The following is a 19,947-nucleotide window of genomic DNA, read 5'->3' as shown; positions in this document are numbered from 1 at the left end:
GGCCACGAAAATTCTTCGCTGGGCGGAAAAGCAGGCCAGCACTCTGTCAGTGGACAACTGAGAAGCAGACTTCCTCAGCAGAAACGATCTCCATCCAGGAGAGTAAGGTCTTCATCAAGAGGTCTTTGCAGAAGTGACAAGTCGTTGGGGAGTTCCTCAAGTGGACATGATGGCGTCCCGCCTCAACAAGAAACTTCAGAGATATTGTTCCAGGTCAAGGGACCCTCAAGCGATAGCGGTGGACGCCCTAGTGACACCGTGGGTGTTTCAGTCGGTCTATGTGTTACTTCCACTCATTCCAAAGGTGATAAAAAATTATAAGAAGAACAAGGGTTCAGGCGATCCTCATTGTTCCGGATTGGCCAAGAAGGGCCTGGTATCCAGATCTTCAGGAGTTGCTCATAGAAGATCCCTGGCCTCTTCCTCTTCGGGAGGACCTGTTACGACAGGGGCCGTGCGTGTATCAGGACTTACAGCGGCTGCGTTTGACGGCGTGGAGGTTGAACACCAGATCCTAGCCCGAAAGGGTATTCCCAGTGAAGTCATTCCTACACTTCTTCAGGCTAGAAAAGAAGTAACGGCAAAGCATTACCACCGTATTTGGAGAAAATATGTGTCTTGGTGTGAATCCAAGAAGGCTCCTACGGAGGAATTTCACCTGGGGCGTTTGCTCCATTTCCTACAAGCAGGTGTGGATGCGGGCCTAAAGTTAGGCTCTATTAAAGTACAGATTTCGGCCTTGTCGATCTTTTATCAAAAGGAATTGGCCTCTCTTCCAGAGGTTCAGACCTTCGTAAAATGTGTGCTGCACATCCAACCTCCATTTGTGCTCCCAGTGGCACCATGGGACCTTAATGTGGTGTTGCAGTTCTTCCAATCTCATTGGTTTGAACCTTTGCACAAGGTTGAGTTAAAATTCCTTACTTGGAATGTGGTCATGTTGTTGGCCTTGGCGTCTGCAAGGCGAGTGTCTGAGTTGGCGGCTTTGTCTCACAAGAGCCCCTACTTGATTTTCCATGCTGATAGAGCAGAGTTGAGAACTCGTCAGCAATTTCTGCCAAAAGTGGTTTCATCATTTCATGTTAACCAGCCAATTGTAGTGCCAGTGGCTACTGACGCCCTGGCGGAGTCAAAGGCTCTCGATGTGGTTAGCGCTTTGAAGATCTATGTCGCCAGAACGGCGCAGATTAGGAAAACAGAGTCTCTGTTTGTCCTGTGAAGAACAAGATTGGGACTCCTGCTTCTAAGCAGACTATTGCGCGTTGGATCTGTAATACGATTCAGCAGGCTCATTCTACGGCAGGATTGCCGTTACCGAAATCGGTGAAGGCCCATTCTACCAGAAAGATGGGCTCATCTTGGGCGGCTGCCCGAGGGGTCTCGGCATTACAGCTTTGCCTAGCTGCTACTTGGTCGGGATCAAACACCTTTGCAAAGTTTTACAAGTTTGATAAGAGGAGGACCTCTTGTTTGGTCAATCGGTGCTGCAGAGTCATCCGCACTCTCCCGCCCGTTCTAGAGCTTTGTTATAAACCCCATGGTTCTTGAAGCATCCCCAGCATCCTCTAGGACATATGAGAAAATAGGATTTTAATACCTACCGGTAAATCCTTTTCTCTTAGTCCGTAGAGGATGCTGGGCGCCCGTCCCAGTGCGGGCTGTATCTGCAGTTATTGGTTATAGTTACACACATGTTGTGTTGAGTTCAGTCAGTCTGTGACTGCTGTTGTTCATGCCGTTGCATGCGTTGTTGTTGAATGCCATGTTGTACGGCGTGTTAGTGGTGTGAGCTGGTATGTATCTCACCTTAGTTTAAAATAATTAAATAAATCCTTTTCCTCAAAATGTCCGTCTCCCTGGGCACAGTTCCTATAACTGGAGTCTGGAGGAGGGGCATAGGGGGAGGAGCCAGTTCACACCCATTCAAAGTCTTATAGTGTACCCATGTCTCCTGCGGATCCCGTCTATACCCCATGGTTCTTGAAGCATCCCCAGCATCCTCTACGGACTAAGAGAAAAGGATTTACCTGTAGGTATTAAAATCCTATTTTAACATTGTTTATTTCCCTGTGTATTAAAGGAAGTCCTATCTGTCACCCAAAAAACAATGTTAATGTTAAAAAATCCTGCAAAGCTGCTAAAAAATATTCTTGGCTTAACTGGAACATAGCAAATCGGTAAAGGGCTTAAATACATATTTTGAGTGTATTGTCCTGTATGATACATGTGAAATAAATGCCAATTGTTCACCATTTTAAAATAGCATCTGAAAGTTGACCAGTTGGAAGCTGCCAGCTCCATGCTTGTGGCTTTATATTGGATTGCATATACCCTCTCTCAGCGTTACAAAACCACAAGCAAAGCACCAGGAAAACACGCGCAGCACTCCCCATGCGCTGGTGAGGGAGGGGTGGGGTAGGATAATGTTTCACCTTGCATGGGAAGGCGGCGTTAAATGTCTCATTCTGTGGACTGCAGGGCACTGCTTTGTTTAACAAACCTAGGATACAGTATAGCCTTGTAAAGGATTCCAATATATGCAATATGTTTTTTTCCCCCCAGATTAAATATAGATGACAGAGACACCTATACCTCCGAAGATTGCGTACTTTCTAGCAATAAAAGGATAAAGGAGCAATTCAACAACACTGCAAGATCACAATGTAAGAATACTATACCTGTGGTAATTCAGCATTCCTCTCTCCAGTGACATTGTGTGCAAGTCATTTCTTGAACAAAGTTAAGTAGACAGTTGTAGTTGTCCACTTCTTAATTGATGCTGCCCAGTATATTTTTGACACATGGAGGCACGTCTGTCACCATAGTAAATAGCTCTGGTGGACTCCATCCTTCTATAGCAATCAGTTGTAGGTGCCCACCGCCCATTTCACGCAGCAGCAACTGCTGTTTGCTGACTTGCATTGTGGCTAGGGATTTTTTTTTTGTTCTGTTTTTTTTTTTTTTTTTTTTTTTGTAATGTGCATAGCCATGCCTCTTAAAAAGTACCAGGGCCCACCCAGGCTCTCTGCTGCCCTGATAGCAATTCATCCAAGCCCCACTAAAGAGTGCTGCTGTCATACTAGCATACCACCTATCTGTGTCAGGTAGTAGAGAGGGCGCCAGCAGGTATGATATGTTGTTACAGTACTGAGATCTATATTCAGACATATGGATAGATATGATTAGGAAGATGGGGCAAAGTTTTATCAGTTTAAGTGTGTGCGTGAGTGAATAAGTGAGTGTATATGTGTATGTGCACATTTAGTATTTAATTGTTATTATTTTTGCAGATTATTACAGAGAAAAATGGATTTGTGTGCAGAAAGAGAGTACACGGGAAGTAAGTATAATATATAAGTAGGTAATCTGTTGCCATCCAATTCATTAAGGCTGGGTCTGGGTTCTTTACTTTATCACAAGTATGCAACTACCTACACAATATAGACTCTGGGGTCAGCTTACTATTTAGCTTTTTTTCTTCAGCCACAGGATTTAAAGGGGTGATAATATTAAATACATTAACAATACAGGTTTTGTAAATTATTGCACCTTTAAATCCATCAGTCAAAACTGCATTGAAAAGTGCCGCTTAGTATTGAGATACGTACTAATTGCCGGCGGACAGGATCCCGGCTGTCATGATCCCGACGGCGGGATCACATCCGCCAGAATGCCGGTACCGGGGCAAGCGCTAGAAAGACCCTTGCGAACTTGCTGAGCTCACCACGCTGCGGGCAAGTTATATATTCCCTCTATGGGTGTCGTGGACACCCACAAAGGGAGAATAGCCTGTCTTGCTGGTATTCCATTTCACCCCCTGTCGGAATTCCGGCAGCGATATTATGACCACCGGGTTCCCGACTGGCGGTACTGCAGCAGCTTCCCATAAAATTACCCCTATGTCATTACTAGTGCCGTAGTCTGCAAATAGGTTTGTTGACATAGTAACATTGGTCTAGATTTACTATTACTATTGCACGGTTAATTAAAGCTGCCGATTGGTAGCTGTGACTAGTGATTTTAAATCTGCAGCAGAAATAAATGCTAAGCAAGGTGGCTTTGAATAACTGTAGTGGTTAGTCTAGTCCATAATGTATTAATGTATCTGTCAGCAACAATTAAAGAGATCTTCAGCCAAACTGTAGTTTCTTATACTTCTTTAATATAACTGTGATGCTTGTCTGATATATTTTTATAATTGGTATTTAGTTTTGTTAAATGTTACAATAAAGTATCCCGTTACGAAGACTGAGACAAAAGTATTTCTCAGTGGACTCAAGTCTATAGTCTTCACCTATACCCACTCCCCCCCATTCCACCCACTTTGGTTGTCCATTACCTATATGATAAGTAAGTGATTACTTGGGGCAGGTTAGTGAGCATGTGTTCTTTACCTGTTTATAACCTGTTAGAGCTACAGTAAGCACTCCTTCTGATGTCCTTCCAGCCAGAAGCTGAACTGTGTGAGTCTCCAGTGCTCACAGAAACATAATATTAATGGCAACTGGATTGTATTTTCTCTATCGTCCTAGTGGATGCTGGGGTTCCTGAAAGGACCATGGGGAATAGCGGCTCCGCAGGAGACAGGGCACAAAAAGTAAAGCTTTTCCAGATCAGGTGGTGTGCACTGGCTCCTCCCCCTATGACCCTCCTCCAGACTCCAGTTAGATTTTTGTGCCCGGCCGAGAAGGGTGCAATCTAGGTGGCTCTCCTAAAGAGCTGCTTAGAAAAAGTTTAGCTTAGGTTTTTTATTTTACAGTGAGTCCTGCTGGCAACAGGATCACTGCAACGAGGGACTGAGGGGAGAAGAAGTGAACTCACCTGCGTGCAGGATGGATTGGCTTCTTGGCTACTGGACATCAGCTCCAGAGGGACGATCACAGGTACAGCCTGGATGGTCACCGGAGCCGCGCCGCCGGCCCCCTTGCAGATGCTGAAGTCAGAAGAGGTCCAGAATCGGCGGCTGAAGACTCCTGCAGTCTTCTAAAGGTAGCGCACAGCACTGCAGCTGTGCGCCATTTTCCTCTCGGCACACTTCACACGCAGTCACTGAGGGTGCAGGGCGCTGGGGGGGGGCGCCCTGGGAGGCAAATGTAACCTATATAAAGGCTAAAAATACCTCACATATAGCCCCCAGAGGCTATATGGAGATATTTAACCCCTGCCTGGATTCACTAAATAGCGGGAGACGAGCCCGCCGGAAAAGGGGCGGGGCCTATCTCCTCAGCACACGGCGCCATTTCCTCTCACAGCTCCGCTGGTCAGGACGGCTCCCAGGTCTCTCCCCTGCACTGCACTACAGAAACAGGGTAAAACAGAGAGGTGGGGCAAATTTATGGCGATATTTTGATATATATAAAGCAGCTATAAGGGAGCACTTATTATAAGGCTATCCCTGTTATATATAGCGCTTTTGGTGTGTGCTGGCAAACTCTCCCTCTGTCTCCCCAAAGGGCTAGTGGGTCCTGTCTTCGTTAGGAGCATTCCCTGTGTGTCTGCTGTGTGTCGGTACGTGTGTGTCGACATGTATGAGGACGATATTGGTGTGGAGGCGGAGCAATTGCCAAATATGGGGATGTCACCTCCTAGGGAGTCGACACCAGAATGGATGCCTTTATTTATGGAACTACGGGATAGTGTCAACACGCTAAAGCAGTCGTTTGACGACATGAGACGGCCGGACAATCAATTAGTGCCTGTCCAGGCGACTCAAACACCGTCAGGGGCTGTGAAACGCCCTTTGCCTCAGTCGGTCGACACAGACCCAGACACAGGCACTGACTCCAGTGGTGACGGTGACGAATCAACCGTATTTTCCAGTAGGGCCACACGTTATGTGATTTTGGCAATGAAGGAGGCGTTACATTTAGCTGATACTACAGGTACCACTAAACAGGGTATTATGTGGGGTGTGAAAAAACTACCTATAGTTTTTCCTGAATCAGAAGAATTAAATGACGTGTGTAATGAAGCGTGGGTTGCCCCTGATAAAAAGCTGATAATTTCAAAGAAATTATTGGCATTATACCCTTTCCCGCCAGAGGTTAGGGAGCGCTGGGAAACACCTCCTAGGGTGGACAAGGCGCTAACACGCTTATCTAAACAAGTGGCGTTACCCTCTCCTGAGACGGCCGCACTTAAAGATCCATCAGATAGGAGGATGGAAAATATCCAAAAAAGTATATACACACATGCAGGTGTTATACTACGACCAGCTATAGCGACTGCCTGGATGTGCAGTGCTGGGGTAGTTTGGTCAGAGTCCCTGATTGAAAATATTGATACCCTGGACAGGGACAATATTTTACTGTCGTTAGAACAAATAAAGGATGCATTTCTTTATATGCGTGATGCACAGAGGGATATCTGCACACTGGCATCACAGGTAAGTGCTATGTCCATTTCGGCCAGAAGAGCTTTATGGACGCGACAGTGGACAGGCGATGCGGATTCAAAACGACATATGGAAGTTTTGCCGTATAAAGGGGAGGAGTTATTTGGAGTCGGTCTATCAGATTTGGTGGCCACGGCTACAGCCGGGAAATCCACCTTTCTACCTCAAGTCACTCCCCAACAGAAAAAGGCACCGACTTTTCAACCGCAGCCCTTTCGTTCCTTTAAAAATAAGAGAGCAAAGGGCTATTCATATCTGCCACGAGGCAGAGGTCGAGGGAAGAGACAGCAACAGGCAGCTCCTTCCCAGGAACAGAAGCCTTCCCCGGCTTCTACAAAAGCCTCAGCATGACGCTGGGGCTTCTCAAGCGGACTCGGGGACGGTGGGTGGTCGTCTCAAAAATTACAGCGCGCAGTGGGCTCACTCGCAGGTAGATCCCTGGATCCTGCAGATAATATCTCAGGGGTACAGGTTGGAATTAGAGACAGATCCACCTCGCCGTTTCCTGAAGTCTGCTTTACCAACGTCCCCCTCCGAAAGGGAGACGGTTTTGGAAGCCATTCACAAGCTGTACTCTCAGCAGGTGATAGTCAAGGTACCTCTTCTACAACAAGGGAAGGGGTATTATTCCACTCTTTTTGTGGTACCGAAGCCGGATGGCTCGGTAAGGCCTATTCTAAATCTGAAGTCCTTGAACCTGTACATAAAGAAGTTCAAGTTCAAGATGGAGTCACTCAGAGCAGTGATAGCGAACCTGGAAGAGGGGGACTTTATGGTATCCTTGGACATCAAGGATGCGTATCTCCACGTTCCAATTTACCCCTCACACCAGGGGTACCTCAGGTTCGTTGTACAAAACTGTCACTATCAGTTTCAGATGCTGCCGTTCGGATTGTCCACGGCACCTCGGGTCTTTACAAAGGTAATGGCCGAGATGATGATTCTTCTTCGAAGAAAAGGCATATTAATTATCCCATACTTGGACGATCTCCTAATAAGGGCAAGGTCCAGAGAACAGCTAGAGATGGGATTAGCACTGTCGCAAGAAGTGCTAAAACAGCACGGGTGGATTCTGAATATTCCAAAATCCCAGTTAATGCCGACAACTCGTCTGCTGTTCCTAGGGATGATTCTGGACACGGTTCAGAAAAAGGTTTTTCTCCCGGAGGAAAAAGCCAAGGAGTTATCCGAGCTTGTCAGGAACCTCCTAAAACCAGGAAAGGTGTCTGTACATCAATGCACAAGAGTCCTGGGAAAAATGGTGGCTTCTTACGAAGCAATTCCATTCGGCAGATTCCACGCAAGAATTTTCCAAAGGGATCTGTTGGACAAATGGTCAGGGTCGCATCTTCAGATGCACCTGCGGATAACCCTGTCTCCAAGGACAAGGGTGTCTCTTCTGTGGTGGTTGCAGAGTGCTCATCTATTGGAGGGCCGCAGATTCGGCATACAGGATTGGATCCTGGTGACCACGGAGAACCTCTGCTTCAGGGAAAACCGGTGTTGATCCAGTCGGACAACATCACGGCAGTCGCCCATGTGAACAGACAGGGCGGCACAAGAAGCAGGAGTGCAATGGCAGAAGCTGCAAGGATTCTTCGCTGGGCAGAGAATCATGTGATAGCACTGTCAGCAGTGTTCATCCCGGGAGTGGACAACTGGGAAGCAGACTTCCTCAGCAGACACGATCTTCACCCGGGAGAGTGGGGACTTCATCCAGAAGTCTTCCACTTGCTGGTAACCCGTTGGGAAAGACCAATGGTGGACATGATGGCGTCTCGCCTCAACAAAAAACTGGACAGGTATTGCGCCAGGTCAAGAGATCCGCAGGCAATAGCTGTGGACGCGCTGGTAACGCCTTGGGTGTACCAGTCGGTGTATGTGTTTCCTCCTCTGCCTCTCATACCAAAAGTATTGAGAATTATACGGCAAAGAGGCGTAAGGACGATAGTAGTGGTTCCGGATTGGCCAAGAAGGACTTGGTACCCGGAACTTCAAGAGATGATCACGGAAGATCCGTGGCCTCTACCTCTAAGGAGGGACTTGCTTCAGCAGGGTCCCTGTCTGTTTCAAGACTTACCGCGGCTGCGTTTGACGGCATGGCGGTTGAACGCCGGATCCTAAAGGAAAAAGGCATGCCGGAAGAAGTCATTCCTACTTTGATTAAAGCAAGGAAGGAAGTAACCGTGCAACATTATCACCGAATTTGGCGAAAATATGTTGCGTGGTGCGAAGATCGGAGTGCTCCGACGGAGGAATTTCAACTGGGTCGATTCCTACATTTCCTGCAATCAGGATTGTCTATGGGTCTCAAATTGGGATCTATTAAGGTTCAAATTTCGGCCCTGTCGATTTTCTTTCAAAAAGAATTGGCTTCAGTCCCTGAAGTCCAGACCTTTGTTAAGGGAGTGCTACATATACAGCCTCCTGTGGTGCCTCCAGTGGCACCGTGGGATCTCAATGTGGTTTTGGACTTTCTAAAATCTCATTGGTTTGAACCACTAAAGAAGGTGGATTTGAAATATCTCACATGGAAAGTGACCATGCTTCTAGCCCTGGCTTCGGCCAGGAGAGTGTCAGAACTGGCAGCTTTATCTTACAAAAGCCCATATCTGATTTTCCATTCGGACAGGGCAGAACTGCGGACTCGTCCGCATTTTCTCCCTAAGGTGGTGTCAGCATTTCATCTGAACCAGCCTATTGTAGTGCCTGCGGCTACAAGTGACTTGGAGGACTCCAAGTTACTGGACGTTGTCAGAGCATTAAAAATATATATTGCAAGGACAGCTGGAGTCAGAAAATCTGACTCGTTGTTTATATTGTATGCACCCAACAAGATGGGTGCTCCTGCGTCTAAGCAGACGATTGCTCGTTGGATCTGTAGCACAATCCAACTTGCACATTCTGTGGCAGGCCTGCCACAGCCTAAATCTGTAAAGGCCCACTCCACAAGGAAGGTGGGCTCATCTTGGGCGGCTGCCCGAGGGGTCTCGGCATTACAACTTTGCCGAGCAGCTACGTGGTCAGGGGAGAACACGTTTGTAAAATTTTACAAATTTGATACTCTGGCTAAGGAGGACCTGGAGTTCTCTCATTCGGTGCTGCAGAGTCATCCGCACTCTCCCGCCCGTTTGGGAGCTTTGGTATAATCCCCATGGTCCTTTCAGGAACCCCAGCATCCACTAGGACGATAGAGAAAATAAGATTTTACTTACCGATAAATCTATTTCTCGGAGTCCGTAGTGGATGCTGGGCGCCCATCCCAAGTGCGGATTATCTGCAATAATTGTACATAGTTATTGTTAACTAATTCGGGTTATTGTTGAAGGAAGCCATCTTTCAGAGGCTCCGCTGTTATCATACTGTTAACTGGGTTTAGATCACAAGTTGTACGGTGTGATTGGTGTGGCTGGTATGAGTCTTACCCGGGATTCAAAATCCTCCCTTATTGTGTACGCTCGTCCGGGCACAGTACCTAACTGGAGTCTGGAGGAGGGTCATAGGGGGAGGAGCCAGTGCACACCACCTGATCTGGAAAAGCTTTACTTTTTGTGCCCTGTCTCCTGCGGAGCCGCTATTCCCCATGGTCCTTTCAGGAACCCCAGCATCCACTACGGACTCCGAGAAATAGATTTATCGGTAAGTAAAATCTTATTATTCAGGTTCAGATAATGAGTTGGGCATTTATATTTTCAGCAGTATAGTATAACTTTCCTTTAGCCGATGTCTCATTTATTAGCAGCATTAATTTAACCTCACTTTTCCAACAGAGACATGGATATTGCACATTGGGTGAAGCCTTTAACCGTTTAGACTTTTCAAGTGCAATACAGGACATCCGAAGATTCAACTATGTTGTCCGGGTAAGTCACTTAATACTTTCATTCTTAATGCTCAATCACAAGGAGCAACAAATTGCAGTTGGTTGAGCAGCTGTAACATTATTCTGTCAAATCAGCTGCACCTCCAGTAGTTTTGTTCCATATTTTCTAACTAAAGAGGACACGCATCAATGGTAGTCTGGGTTTTATAACAGTTTACACAGTTCTGGTCAGTATTATTGTCAACCTTGAATTTTAATTTTATAATTTACTATAGCTCCTGAAAAATATGGTTTTCTAGACATAAGGGGGCTCATTTATCAATGAGCGATAAACCTCTTTGTGAATGATAAAACTTGTTGGGTTTGATAATTGGTGCTCCAGTCAATCAGCTCTAACTGTCATGTGTTTGAAAATGACAGCTGTGAGCTGATTGTCTGGAGCACCATTTATCATACGCAACAAGTTTTATCATCCACAATGAGTTTTACCACTCGTTTGATAAATGAGCCCCAATATTTGGCACAGAACAGGATAAAACAATAATAATTTTGAAAAAAGCAATAGGAAGAAAAACTATAAACTATATTAAAAAGATTGCCTTGACAAGTTATTGGAGCCATTTTGAAGAGTTCAAATCAATTTGGGGAAAAAACCCAACAGCTAGATTAGACTCATGTGTGATCATCTAGAAATGAAACGCCTGTGACAAATTGTCAGTGCTCACATGACTTGAATTAACCAGTGAATGATAGCTTTAATGTTTAAGAAGACCACTTTTTATTCCGTTACTTTGTCACAATGGAGAATACAAGAAAGCTATCTGAGAACATCAAAGTGGCTATTATCACGAACCACAGGACCTTTTAAAGACTAAATTGACACCTCCAAAGACCTTGACATCCCTTATTCAACAGTGCACAAAGTTATTAAGAAATTTGATACTCACGGACTTGTGAAGAATTTCACAGGACGTGGGGGAAAGAGGAAGAGATGTCTTTGAAAAGGTTGGTACGAACTGTGAAAAAAACACCATGTAAAACATCCGAAGAGCTGAAGTCTGATTTTGAATAATCTGGAGTGATGGTTTCAATCTGTACCATTTTTTGTTTTATTTCCCCTAACCCTGATAAAGACCAAAGAAGATACAACTGCTAAAACTGGAGGCCTACACTGTATTGAAGGAATCATGAAATTAGAGGCTTACCAAGGAATTTTGGAGCAATATATGCTACCCAGTGTAAGAAAACTAGGTTTGGGACGAAGAACATGGTTCCTTCAGCATGATAAAACACACATCCAATGCATAAAAAAATGACTGAAAAGGAAAAAATGGACTGTTTCAAATTGGCCAGCAATGAGACCTGATCTCAATCCAATTTAAAATCGTTGGAGGGAGCTGAAATCTGCCATTGGGAAAGGAATCCTCCAAATATTCAAGAGCTTTAACAAACTGCAATGGAAGAAAAACTACCAGCAAACAGGTGCAAGAATATAGATTATTATAGATGGTTACAAGACACGTGTGCAAGCAAACAGATAAAAAAAAAAAAATGTCCCTGATTCTACCTTCAGTCGGGGAGTTCACCGATGTGATGTTACAGTAGGTAAGAGGTGGTCGTCTTTCTTATATGGATACCAAGTTTATTTCTCTTACGTCCTAGAGGATGCTGGGGACACCAAAAGGACCATGGGGTATAGACGGGATCCGCAGGAGACATGGGCACACTGTAAGACTTTGAATGGGTGTGAACTGGCTCCTCCCTCTATGCCCCTCTTCCAGACCTCAGTTAGATTCTGTGCCCAGAGAGACTGGACACACACTAGGGGAGCTCTCCTGAGTTTCTCTGAAAAGACTTTCTGTTAGGTTTTTTATTTTCAGGGAGACCTGCTGGCTACAGGCTCCCTGGTTCGTGGGACTGAGGGGAGAGAAGTCAGACCTACTTCTTCTGAGTTAAGGGCTCTGCTTCTTAGGCTACTGGACACCATTAGCTCCAGAGGGTTCGATCACTTGGTGCGCCTAGCTGCTTGTTCCCGGAGCCGCGCCGTCAACCCCCTCACAGAAGCCAGAAGAAAGAAGCCGGGTGAGTATACAGAAGAAAGAAGACTTCAGTGATGGCAGAAGACTTCGGTAACGAGGTACAGCGCAGCGGTCGCGCTGCTCCCCATGCTCCCACACATACTTCCAACGGCACTCACAGGGTGCAGGGCGGGCGCCCTGGGCAGCATGTTACCGAGGCTATAAAACTGGCAGAAAGACATATTATAAGTGCCTAGGCACTAAATATAAGCCCCCGCCAGTATAAATATTTGAAATTGAGAGGGACTACAGCGTGCCGGGAGGGGGCGTGGCTTAGCCCTCACAGCTTACCAGCGCCATTTTGTCTCTTCACAGACATTGCAGAGACGCTGGCCCGGACCTCCACTCTCCTTATCAAGTACAGGGAGCAAAACGGGCGGGGGAGACAGTATTTTGGTGCTATTTAAACAGCGCAGACATCATATATTATTTTTCAGTATTATATGGGCGCTGGGGTGTGAGCTGGTATACTCCCTCTGTGTTTTCTCTAAAAGGCTTCCCTGTGGGTCTGTCCCCTATAGCCAGTGTGAGTGTCGGTACGGTGTGTCGACATGTCTGAGGCTGAGTGCTCCTCCCCGGAGGAAGTTACTGGGGGCGCAGAGAAGGATTTGGGAGTGACTCTGTTGGCACCGCCGACTGATGATTGGGTGAATATGTTGAGTACATTGAATGCAAATGTGGCGTTATTGTCTAAAGGGCTGGATAAATCTGATTCTCAGACACAAACGTGGAGAAAATCCATGGAGGACGCCTTATCCCAGGTACAGGTCCCCTCAGGGTCACAAAAGCGTTCATTTACCCAAATAGCTGAGACAGATACCGACACAGACTCTGACTCCAGTGTCGACTATAGTGAGCCAGTTTACATCCAAAATTGGTTAAGAGTATTCAGTACATGATTGTGGCTATTAAAGATGTTTTACATATTTCTGAAGTACCTGCTGTTCCTGATACAAGGGTTTGTTTGTATAAGGGAAAGAAGCCTGAGGTGACGTTTCCCCCCTCTCATGAACTGAACGCTCTTTGTGAAAAAGCTTGGGAATCACCTGATAAAAGGTGGCAGATTCCCAAGAGAATTTTTATGGCATATCCTTTCCCCTGACGACAGGGAAAAGTGGGAGTCATCTCCCAATGTGGACAAGGCTCTGTCCCGGCTGTCCAAGAAGGTGGCGCTTCCGTCTCCCGACACTGCTGCCCTCAAGGATCCTGCGGATCGTAAGCAGGAAACGACATTAAAGGCCATTTATGTCACTACGGGTGCACTCCTCAGACCTGCCGTGGCTTCGGCTTGGGTGAGTAGTGGGCTGATAATTTGGCATCTGACATGGATACCTGGATGGGGCTAACATTCTTTTGGCTCTCGGTTATATCAGGGACGCTGCAGCTTACCTAAAGGGTGCAGCGAGGGATATTGGCCTCTTGGGATCAAGGGCCAATGCCATGGCAGTCTCGGCCAGGAGAGCGCTGTGGATTCTTCAATGGAATGCTGATGCCGACTCCAAGAAAGCTATAGAAGCTCTCCCTTATAAAGGTAGTGTCTTGTTTGGTGACGGCCTCGCTGACCTGGTGTCTACCGCTACAGCGGGTAAGTCATCTTTTCTTCCTTATGTTCCAGGCACCCCATTATCAGATGCAGTCCTTTCGGCCTAATAAATACAAAAAAGGAAGAGGCTCGTCCTTCCTTGCTTCAAAAGGCAGAGGAAGGGGAAAAAGGTCACCTGCTGTGTCAGGCTCCCAGGACCAAAAGTCCTCCCCGGCCTCTGCTAAGTCCACCGCATGACGCTGGGGCTCCCCTACGGGAGTCCGTGCCGGTGGGGGCGCGTCTCCGACTCTTCAGTCAGGTCTGGTTTCACTCGGGCCTAGATCCTTGGGTGTTAAACATAGTGTCCCAAGGGTACAAACTGGAGCTTCAGGAGGTGCCCCCCTACCAATTTTTCAAGTCAGCCTTGCCAGTTTCAATCCCAGAAAGGGAGGTAGTGAATGCTGCGATACAAAAGCTGTGTCTCCAGAGTGTCATTGTCCCGGTAACCCCGTCCCAATGGGGAGAAGGGTTTTATTCGAGCCTCTTTGTCGTGCCAAAGCCGGACGGCTCGGTCAGACCGATCCTGAACTTAAAATCCCTCAATCTGTATTTAAAAACTTTCAAGTTCAAGATGAAATCTCTTCGAGCAGTGATCTCCAGTCTAGAAGGGGGGGATTTTATGGCGTCAGTCGACATAAAAGATGCCTACTTGCACGTCCCGATATATCCTCCACATCAGGCTTTCCTGAGATTTGCGGTGCAGGATTATCATTACCAATTTCAGACATTGCCGTTTGGGCTTTCCATGGCCCCGAGGGTCTTCAGCAAAGTGATGGCGGAAATGATGGTACTCCTACGCAAGCAGGGTGTCACAATTATCTCGTACTTGGACGAGCTCCTGATAAAGGCGGGATCGAAGGAGCTGTTGCTAAGAAATGTGGAACTTTCCCTGACAGTTCTGCAACATCATGGTTGGATTCTAAATTTGCCAAAGTCACAGTTGATTCCGACAACTCGGCTGCCTTTCTTGGGCATGATCCTGGACACGGAACTGCAGAGAGTGTTTCTTCCGGCGGAAAAAGCTCTGGAAATCCAATGCATGGTCAAGGAGATGCTGAAACCGGCAAGAGTGTCGATTCATCAATGCACTCGAGTGCTAGGGAAGATGGTAGCGGCTCACGAAGCCATTCCGTTTGGCAGGTTTCATGCCCGTGTGTTTCAGTGGGACCTGCTGGACAAATGGTCCGGGTCTCACCTGCACATGCACCGGAAAATAAGTCTAGCTTCCAGGACCAGAATTTCTCTCCTGTGGTGGCTGCAAAGTTCTCACCTTCTAGAGGGACGCAGGTTCGGGATCCAGGATTGGGTCCTGCTGACCACGGATGCAAGTCTCTGAGGCTGGGGAGCAGTCACACAAGGAAGAAGTTTCATGGGAAAATGGTCAAGCCAGGAAACTTGTCTCCACATAAACGTTCTGGAGTTAAGAGCCATTTACAACGGGCTTCTGCAAGCGGAACACCTTTTTCGAGGTCTACCTGTCCTGATTCAATCGGACAATGTAACAGCGGTGGCGTACGTAAACCGCCTGGGCGTAACCAAGAGCAGAGCGGCGATGGCGGAGGCCACAAGAGTTCTCCGCTGGGCGGAAAAACACGTGAGCGCTCTGTCAGCAGTCTTACTTCCGGGCGTGGACAACTGGGAAGCAGACTTCCTCAGCAGACACAATTTCCATCCAGGAGAGTGGGCTCTTCATCAAGAGGTATTTGCAGAGGTGACAAGGCGTTGGGGAATTCCTCAAATAGACATGATGGCGTCTCGTATCAACAAGAAGCTTACGAGGTATTGTTCCAGGTCAAGGGACCCCCAAGCCAGTGCAGTGGACGCCCTGGTGACTCCGTGGGTGTTTCAGTTGGTATACGTGTTCCCTCCACTTCCTCTCATTCCCAGAGTGTGGAGGATCATAAGACGAACAATGGTTCCGGCAGTACTCGTCGTTCCAGATTGGCCACGGAGGGCCTGGTATCCGGATCTTCAGGAATTGCTCATAGAAGATCCTTGGCCACTTCCTCTCAGAGAGGACCTGTTACTGCAGGGGCCATACGTATTTCAAGACTTACCGCGGCTGCGTTTAACGGCGTGGAGGTTGAACGCCAAATCCTAGCTCGAAAGGGTATTCCCGGGGAAGTCATCCCCACTCTCCTTAAGGCTAGAAAGGAGGTCACGGTGAAGCATTATCACCAAATTTAAAGAAAATATGTGTCGTGGTGTGAAGCCAAGAAAGCTCCTACGGTGGGTTCCAGCAAAGTGCAGATTTTGGCTTTATCTATTTTCTTTCAAAAAGAATTGTCCGCCCTTCCTGAATTTCAGACTTTCGTGAAGGGAGTGCTGCATATCCATCCTCCGTTTGTGCCACCCGTGGCACTGTGGGATCTTGACGTGGTGTTACAATTTCTTATGTCTCACTGGTTTGAACCTTTGCGAAAGGTTGAGTTGAAATATCTCACTTGGAAAGTGGTCATGCTTTTGGCCTTAGCGTCCGCCAGACGGGTGTCGGAATTGGCGGCTTTGTCTCACAAGAGCCCATATTTGATTTTCCATGTGGATAGAGCGGAATTGAGGACTCGTCAACAATTTCTACCGAAGGTGGTGTCTTCGTTTCACATAAATCAACCTATTGTGGTGCCTGTGGCTACAGATACCGTGACGGTGCCAAAATCTCTCGCTGTCGTGAGAGCTTTGAAAATTTATGTCGCCAGAACGGCTCTTGTTAGGAAAATGGAGGCTCTGTTTGTTCTGTACGCTTCCAACTGGAAATCCTGCTTCCAAGCAAACTATTGCACGCTGGATTTGTAATACGATTCCGCACGCTCATTCTACGGCTGGATTGCCGTTGCCGAAGTCAGTGAAGGCCCATTCTACCAGGAAAGTGGGCTCATCTTGGGCGGCTGCCCGAGGGGTCTCGGCACTTCAACTCTGCCGAGCAGCTACGTGGTCGGGTTCAAACACTTTTGCGAAGTTCTACAAGTTTGATACCCTGGCTGATGAGGACCTTATGTTTGCTCAATCGGTGCTGCAGAGTCGTCCGCACTCTTTCGCCCGGTCTGGAACTTTGGTATAGACCCCATGGTCCTTTTGGTGTCCCCAGCATCCGCTAGGACGTAAGAGAAAATAGGATTTCTCTTACGTCCTAGAGCATGGGTCTTCAACCTGCGACCCTCCAGCTGCTGTGGAACTACATATCCCAGCATGCCCAGCCTCAGTTTTAGCATACCTTAATAGCAAAACTGTGGCAGGGCATGCTGGGATGTGTAGTTTCACAGCAGCTGGAGGGCCACAGGATGAAGACCCATGTCCTAGAGGATGCTGGGGACTCCGTAAGGACCATGGGGTATAGACGGGCTCCGCAGGAGACATGGGCACTACAAAGAACTTTAGAATGGGTGTGCACTGGCTCCTCCCTCTATGCCCCTCCTCCAGACCCCAGTTAGATCCTGTGCCCAGAGGAGACTGGGTGCATTACAGGGGAGCTCTCCTGAGTTTCTCTGAAAAAAGAATTTTGTTAGGTTTTTTATTTTCAGGGAGCCCTGCTGGCAACAGAGAGAGAAGCAGACCTACTTAAGTGATAGGCTCTACTTCTTAGGCTACTGGACACCATTAGCTCCAGAGAGTCACCCTAGCCGTTCATCCCGGAGCCGCGCCGCCGTCCTCCTCGCAGGTCTGGAAGATAGAAGCCGGGTGAGTATGAGAAGAAAGAAGACTTCAAAGGCGGCAGAAGACTTCAGTTCTTCTCTGAGGTAACGCGCAGTGGTAATGCTGCGCGCCATTGCTCCCACACACAACACACACTGCAAGGCACAGATGGGTGCAGGGCGCAGGGGGGTCGTTCTGGTCAGCAATAAAAACCTATAGGACTGGCTAAATAACTTATATAGGCTGCGGAGGCAGTAAATATACAATCCCCCGCCAGTATTGTGATTTTGAGCAGGACCGAAGCCCGCAGCTGAGGGGGCGGAGCTTTATCCCACAGCACTAACCAGCGCCATTTTCTCCACAGCACACTGCAGAGACGCTGGGTCACCGGACTCTCCCCTGCTGAACACGGTGACAGAGGGCAAAAAAGAGGGGGGGGGGGGGGGGGCACTTGTAATTGGCACAGTGAGTGTATATTGAATACATATATATAAAAAGCGCTATTTATCTGGGAATTGTTTTCCAGGGCCATTTGGCGCTGGGTGTGTGCTGGCATACTCTCTCTCTGTCTCTCCAAAGGGCCTTATTGGGGAACTGTCTCCAGATAACAAATTTCCCTGAGTGTGTGGGGGTGTCGGTACGTGTGTGTCGGCATGTCTGAAGCGGAATGCTCTTCTAGGGAGGAGGTGGAGCAAATGAGTGTGGTGTCTACGTCGGCAACGCCGACACCTGATTGGTTGGATATGTGGAATGTTTTAAATGCAAATGTGGCTTTATTACATAAGAGGTTGGACAAAGCGGAGTCCAGAGATAAAGCAGGGAGTCAATCCATGGCTTTCACTATGTCACAGGGCCCTTCTGGGTATCAGAAACGCCCTCTATCCCCAGTAGCAGACACGGATACCGACACGGATTCTGACTCCAGTGTCGACTACGATGATGCAAGGTTACACCCAAAGGTGGCCAAAAGTATTCATTATATGATTATTGCAATAAAAGATGTTTTGCATATCACAGATGACCCCTCTGTCCCTGACACGAGGGTCCACATGTTTAAAGAAAAGAAACCTGAGGTGACTTTCCCCCCGTATCATGAGCTAAATGAGCTGTTTGAAAAAGCTTGGGAAAATCCAGACAAGAAACTGCAGATTCCCAAGAGAATTCTTATGGCGTATCCTTTCCCGGCTAAGGACAGGATACGGTGGGAATCCTCGCCCAGGGTGGACAAGGCGTTAACGCGCTTATCCAAAAAGGTGGCGCTGCCGTCTCCTGATACGGCAGCCCTCAAGGATCCTGCTGATCGCAGGCAGGAGACTACCTTGAAGTCGATTTATACACATACGGGTACCTTACTCAGACCGGCAATAGCGTCGGCTTGGGTTTGTAGCGCGGTAGCAGCTTGGACAAATACCTTGTCAGCTAATATTTATACCCTGGATAGGTATACCATTTTATTGACCTTGGGTCACATAAAAGACGCAGTCCTATATATGAGAGATGCTCAGAGAGACGTTGGCCTACTAGGTTCAAGAGCCAACGCCATGGCGATTTCTGCTAGGCGAGCCCTGTGGACCCGCCAATGGACGGGAGATGCCGACTCAAAGAGGCATATGTAGGTTTTGCCTTACAAGGGTGAGGACTTATTTGGGGAAGGTCTCACGGACCTGGTTTCCACGGCTACTGCGGGTAAATGGTAAATCTACTTTTTTACCTTATGTTTCCTCACAGCAAAAGAAAACCCCACAATATCAGATGCAGTCTTTTCGGTCGCATAAGTCCAGAAGAGGTCGGGGATCTTCCTTTCTCGCCAGAGGTAAGGGCAGAGGGAAAAAACTGCCGGCTACGGCTAGTTCCCAGGAACAGAAGTCCTCCCCGGCTTCTACTAAATCCACCGCATGACGCTGGGGCTCCGCTGTGGGAGTCCGCCCCGGTGGGGGCACATCTTCGGCTTTTCAGCCATGTCTGGGTTCAATCAGAGGTGGATCCCTGGACAATGGAAATTGTATCCCAGGGTTACAAGCTGGAATTCGAAGATGTGCCTCCTCGCCGGTTTTTCAAATCGGTCCTACCAGCTTCTTCCCCAGAGAGGGAGGTAGTTTTAGATGCAATTCAAAAACTGTGTCTTCAACAAGTGGTGATCAAAGTTCCCCTACTTCAACAGGGGAAGGGGTACTATTCAACTCTGTTTGTGGTCCCGAAACCGGATGGCTCGGTCAGACCCATTCTGAATTTAAAATCCCTAAACCTGTACTTGAAAAGGTTCAAATTCAAGATGGAATCGCTCAGGGCGGTTATCGCCAGCCTGGAAGGGGGGGATTTTATGGTGTCACTAGACAATGTAACAGCGGTGGCGTACGTAAACCGCCTGGGCGTAACCAAGAGCAGAGCGGCGATGGCGGAGGCCACAAGAGTTCTCCGCTGGGCGGAAAAACACGTGAGC

General features: G+C 47.7%; 1 protein-coding gene across 4 annotated transcripts in view; it reads left to right on the top strand.

Moving 5' to 3' along the window:
- Window positions 1–19,947, top strand: part of FBXO25 (F-box protein 25) — a 205,458-nt gene that overhangs the window by 57,621 nt on the left and 127,890 nt on the right. For all 4 annotated transcript variants that reach the window (XM_063915526.1, XM_063915529.1, XM_063915528.1 and 1 more), the window contains exons 3-5: window positions 2,563–2,663; window positions 3,291–3,340; window positions 10,165–10,257. In XM_063915526.1, the coding sequence (XP_063771596.1) occupies window positions 2,563–2,663; window positions 3,291–3,340; window positions 10,165–10,257 (244 nt within the window). The remainder of the gene's footprint in view (window positions 1–2,562; window positions 2,664–3,290; window positions 3,341–10,164; window positions 10,258–19,947) is intronic.

This window comes from Pseudophryne corroboree, chromosome 4 (genome assembly GCF_028390025.1).
Source record: "Pseudophryne corroboree isolate aPseCor3 chromosome 4, aPseCor3.hap2, whole genome shotgun sequence".
NCBI classification, from domain to species: domain Eukaryota; kingdom Metazoa; phylum Chordata; class Amphibia; order Anura; family Myobatrachidae; genus Pseudophryne; species Pseudophryne corroboree.
Note: the sequence above shows the minus strand (reverse complement) of the source record. Positions and strands in the feature narration are given on the sequence as shown.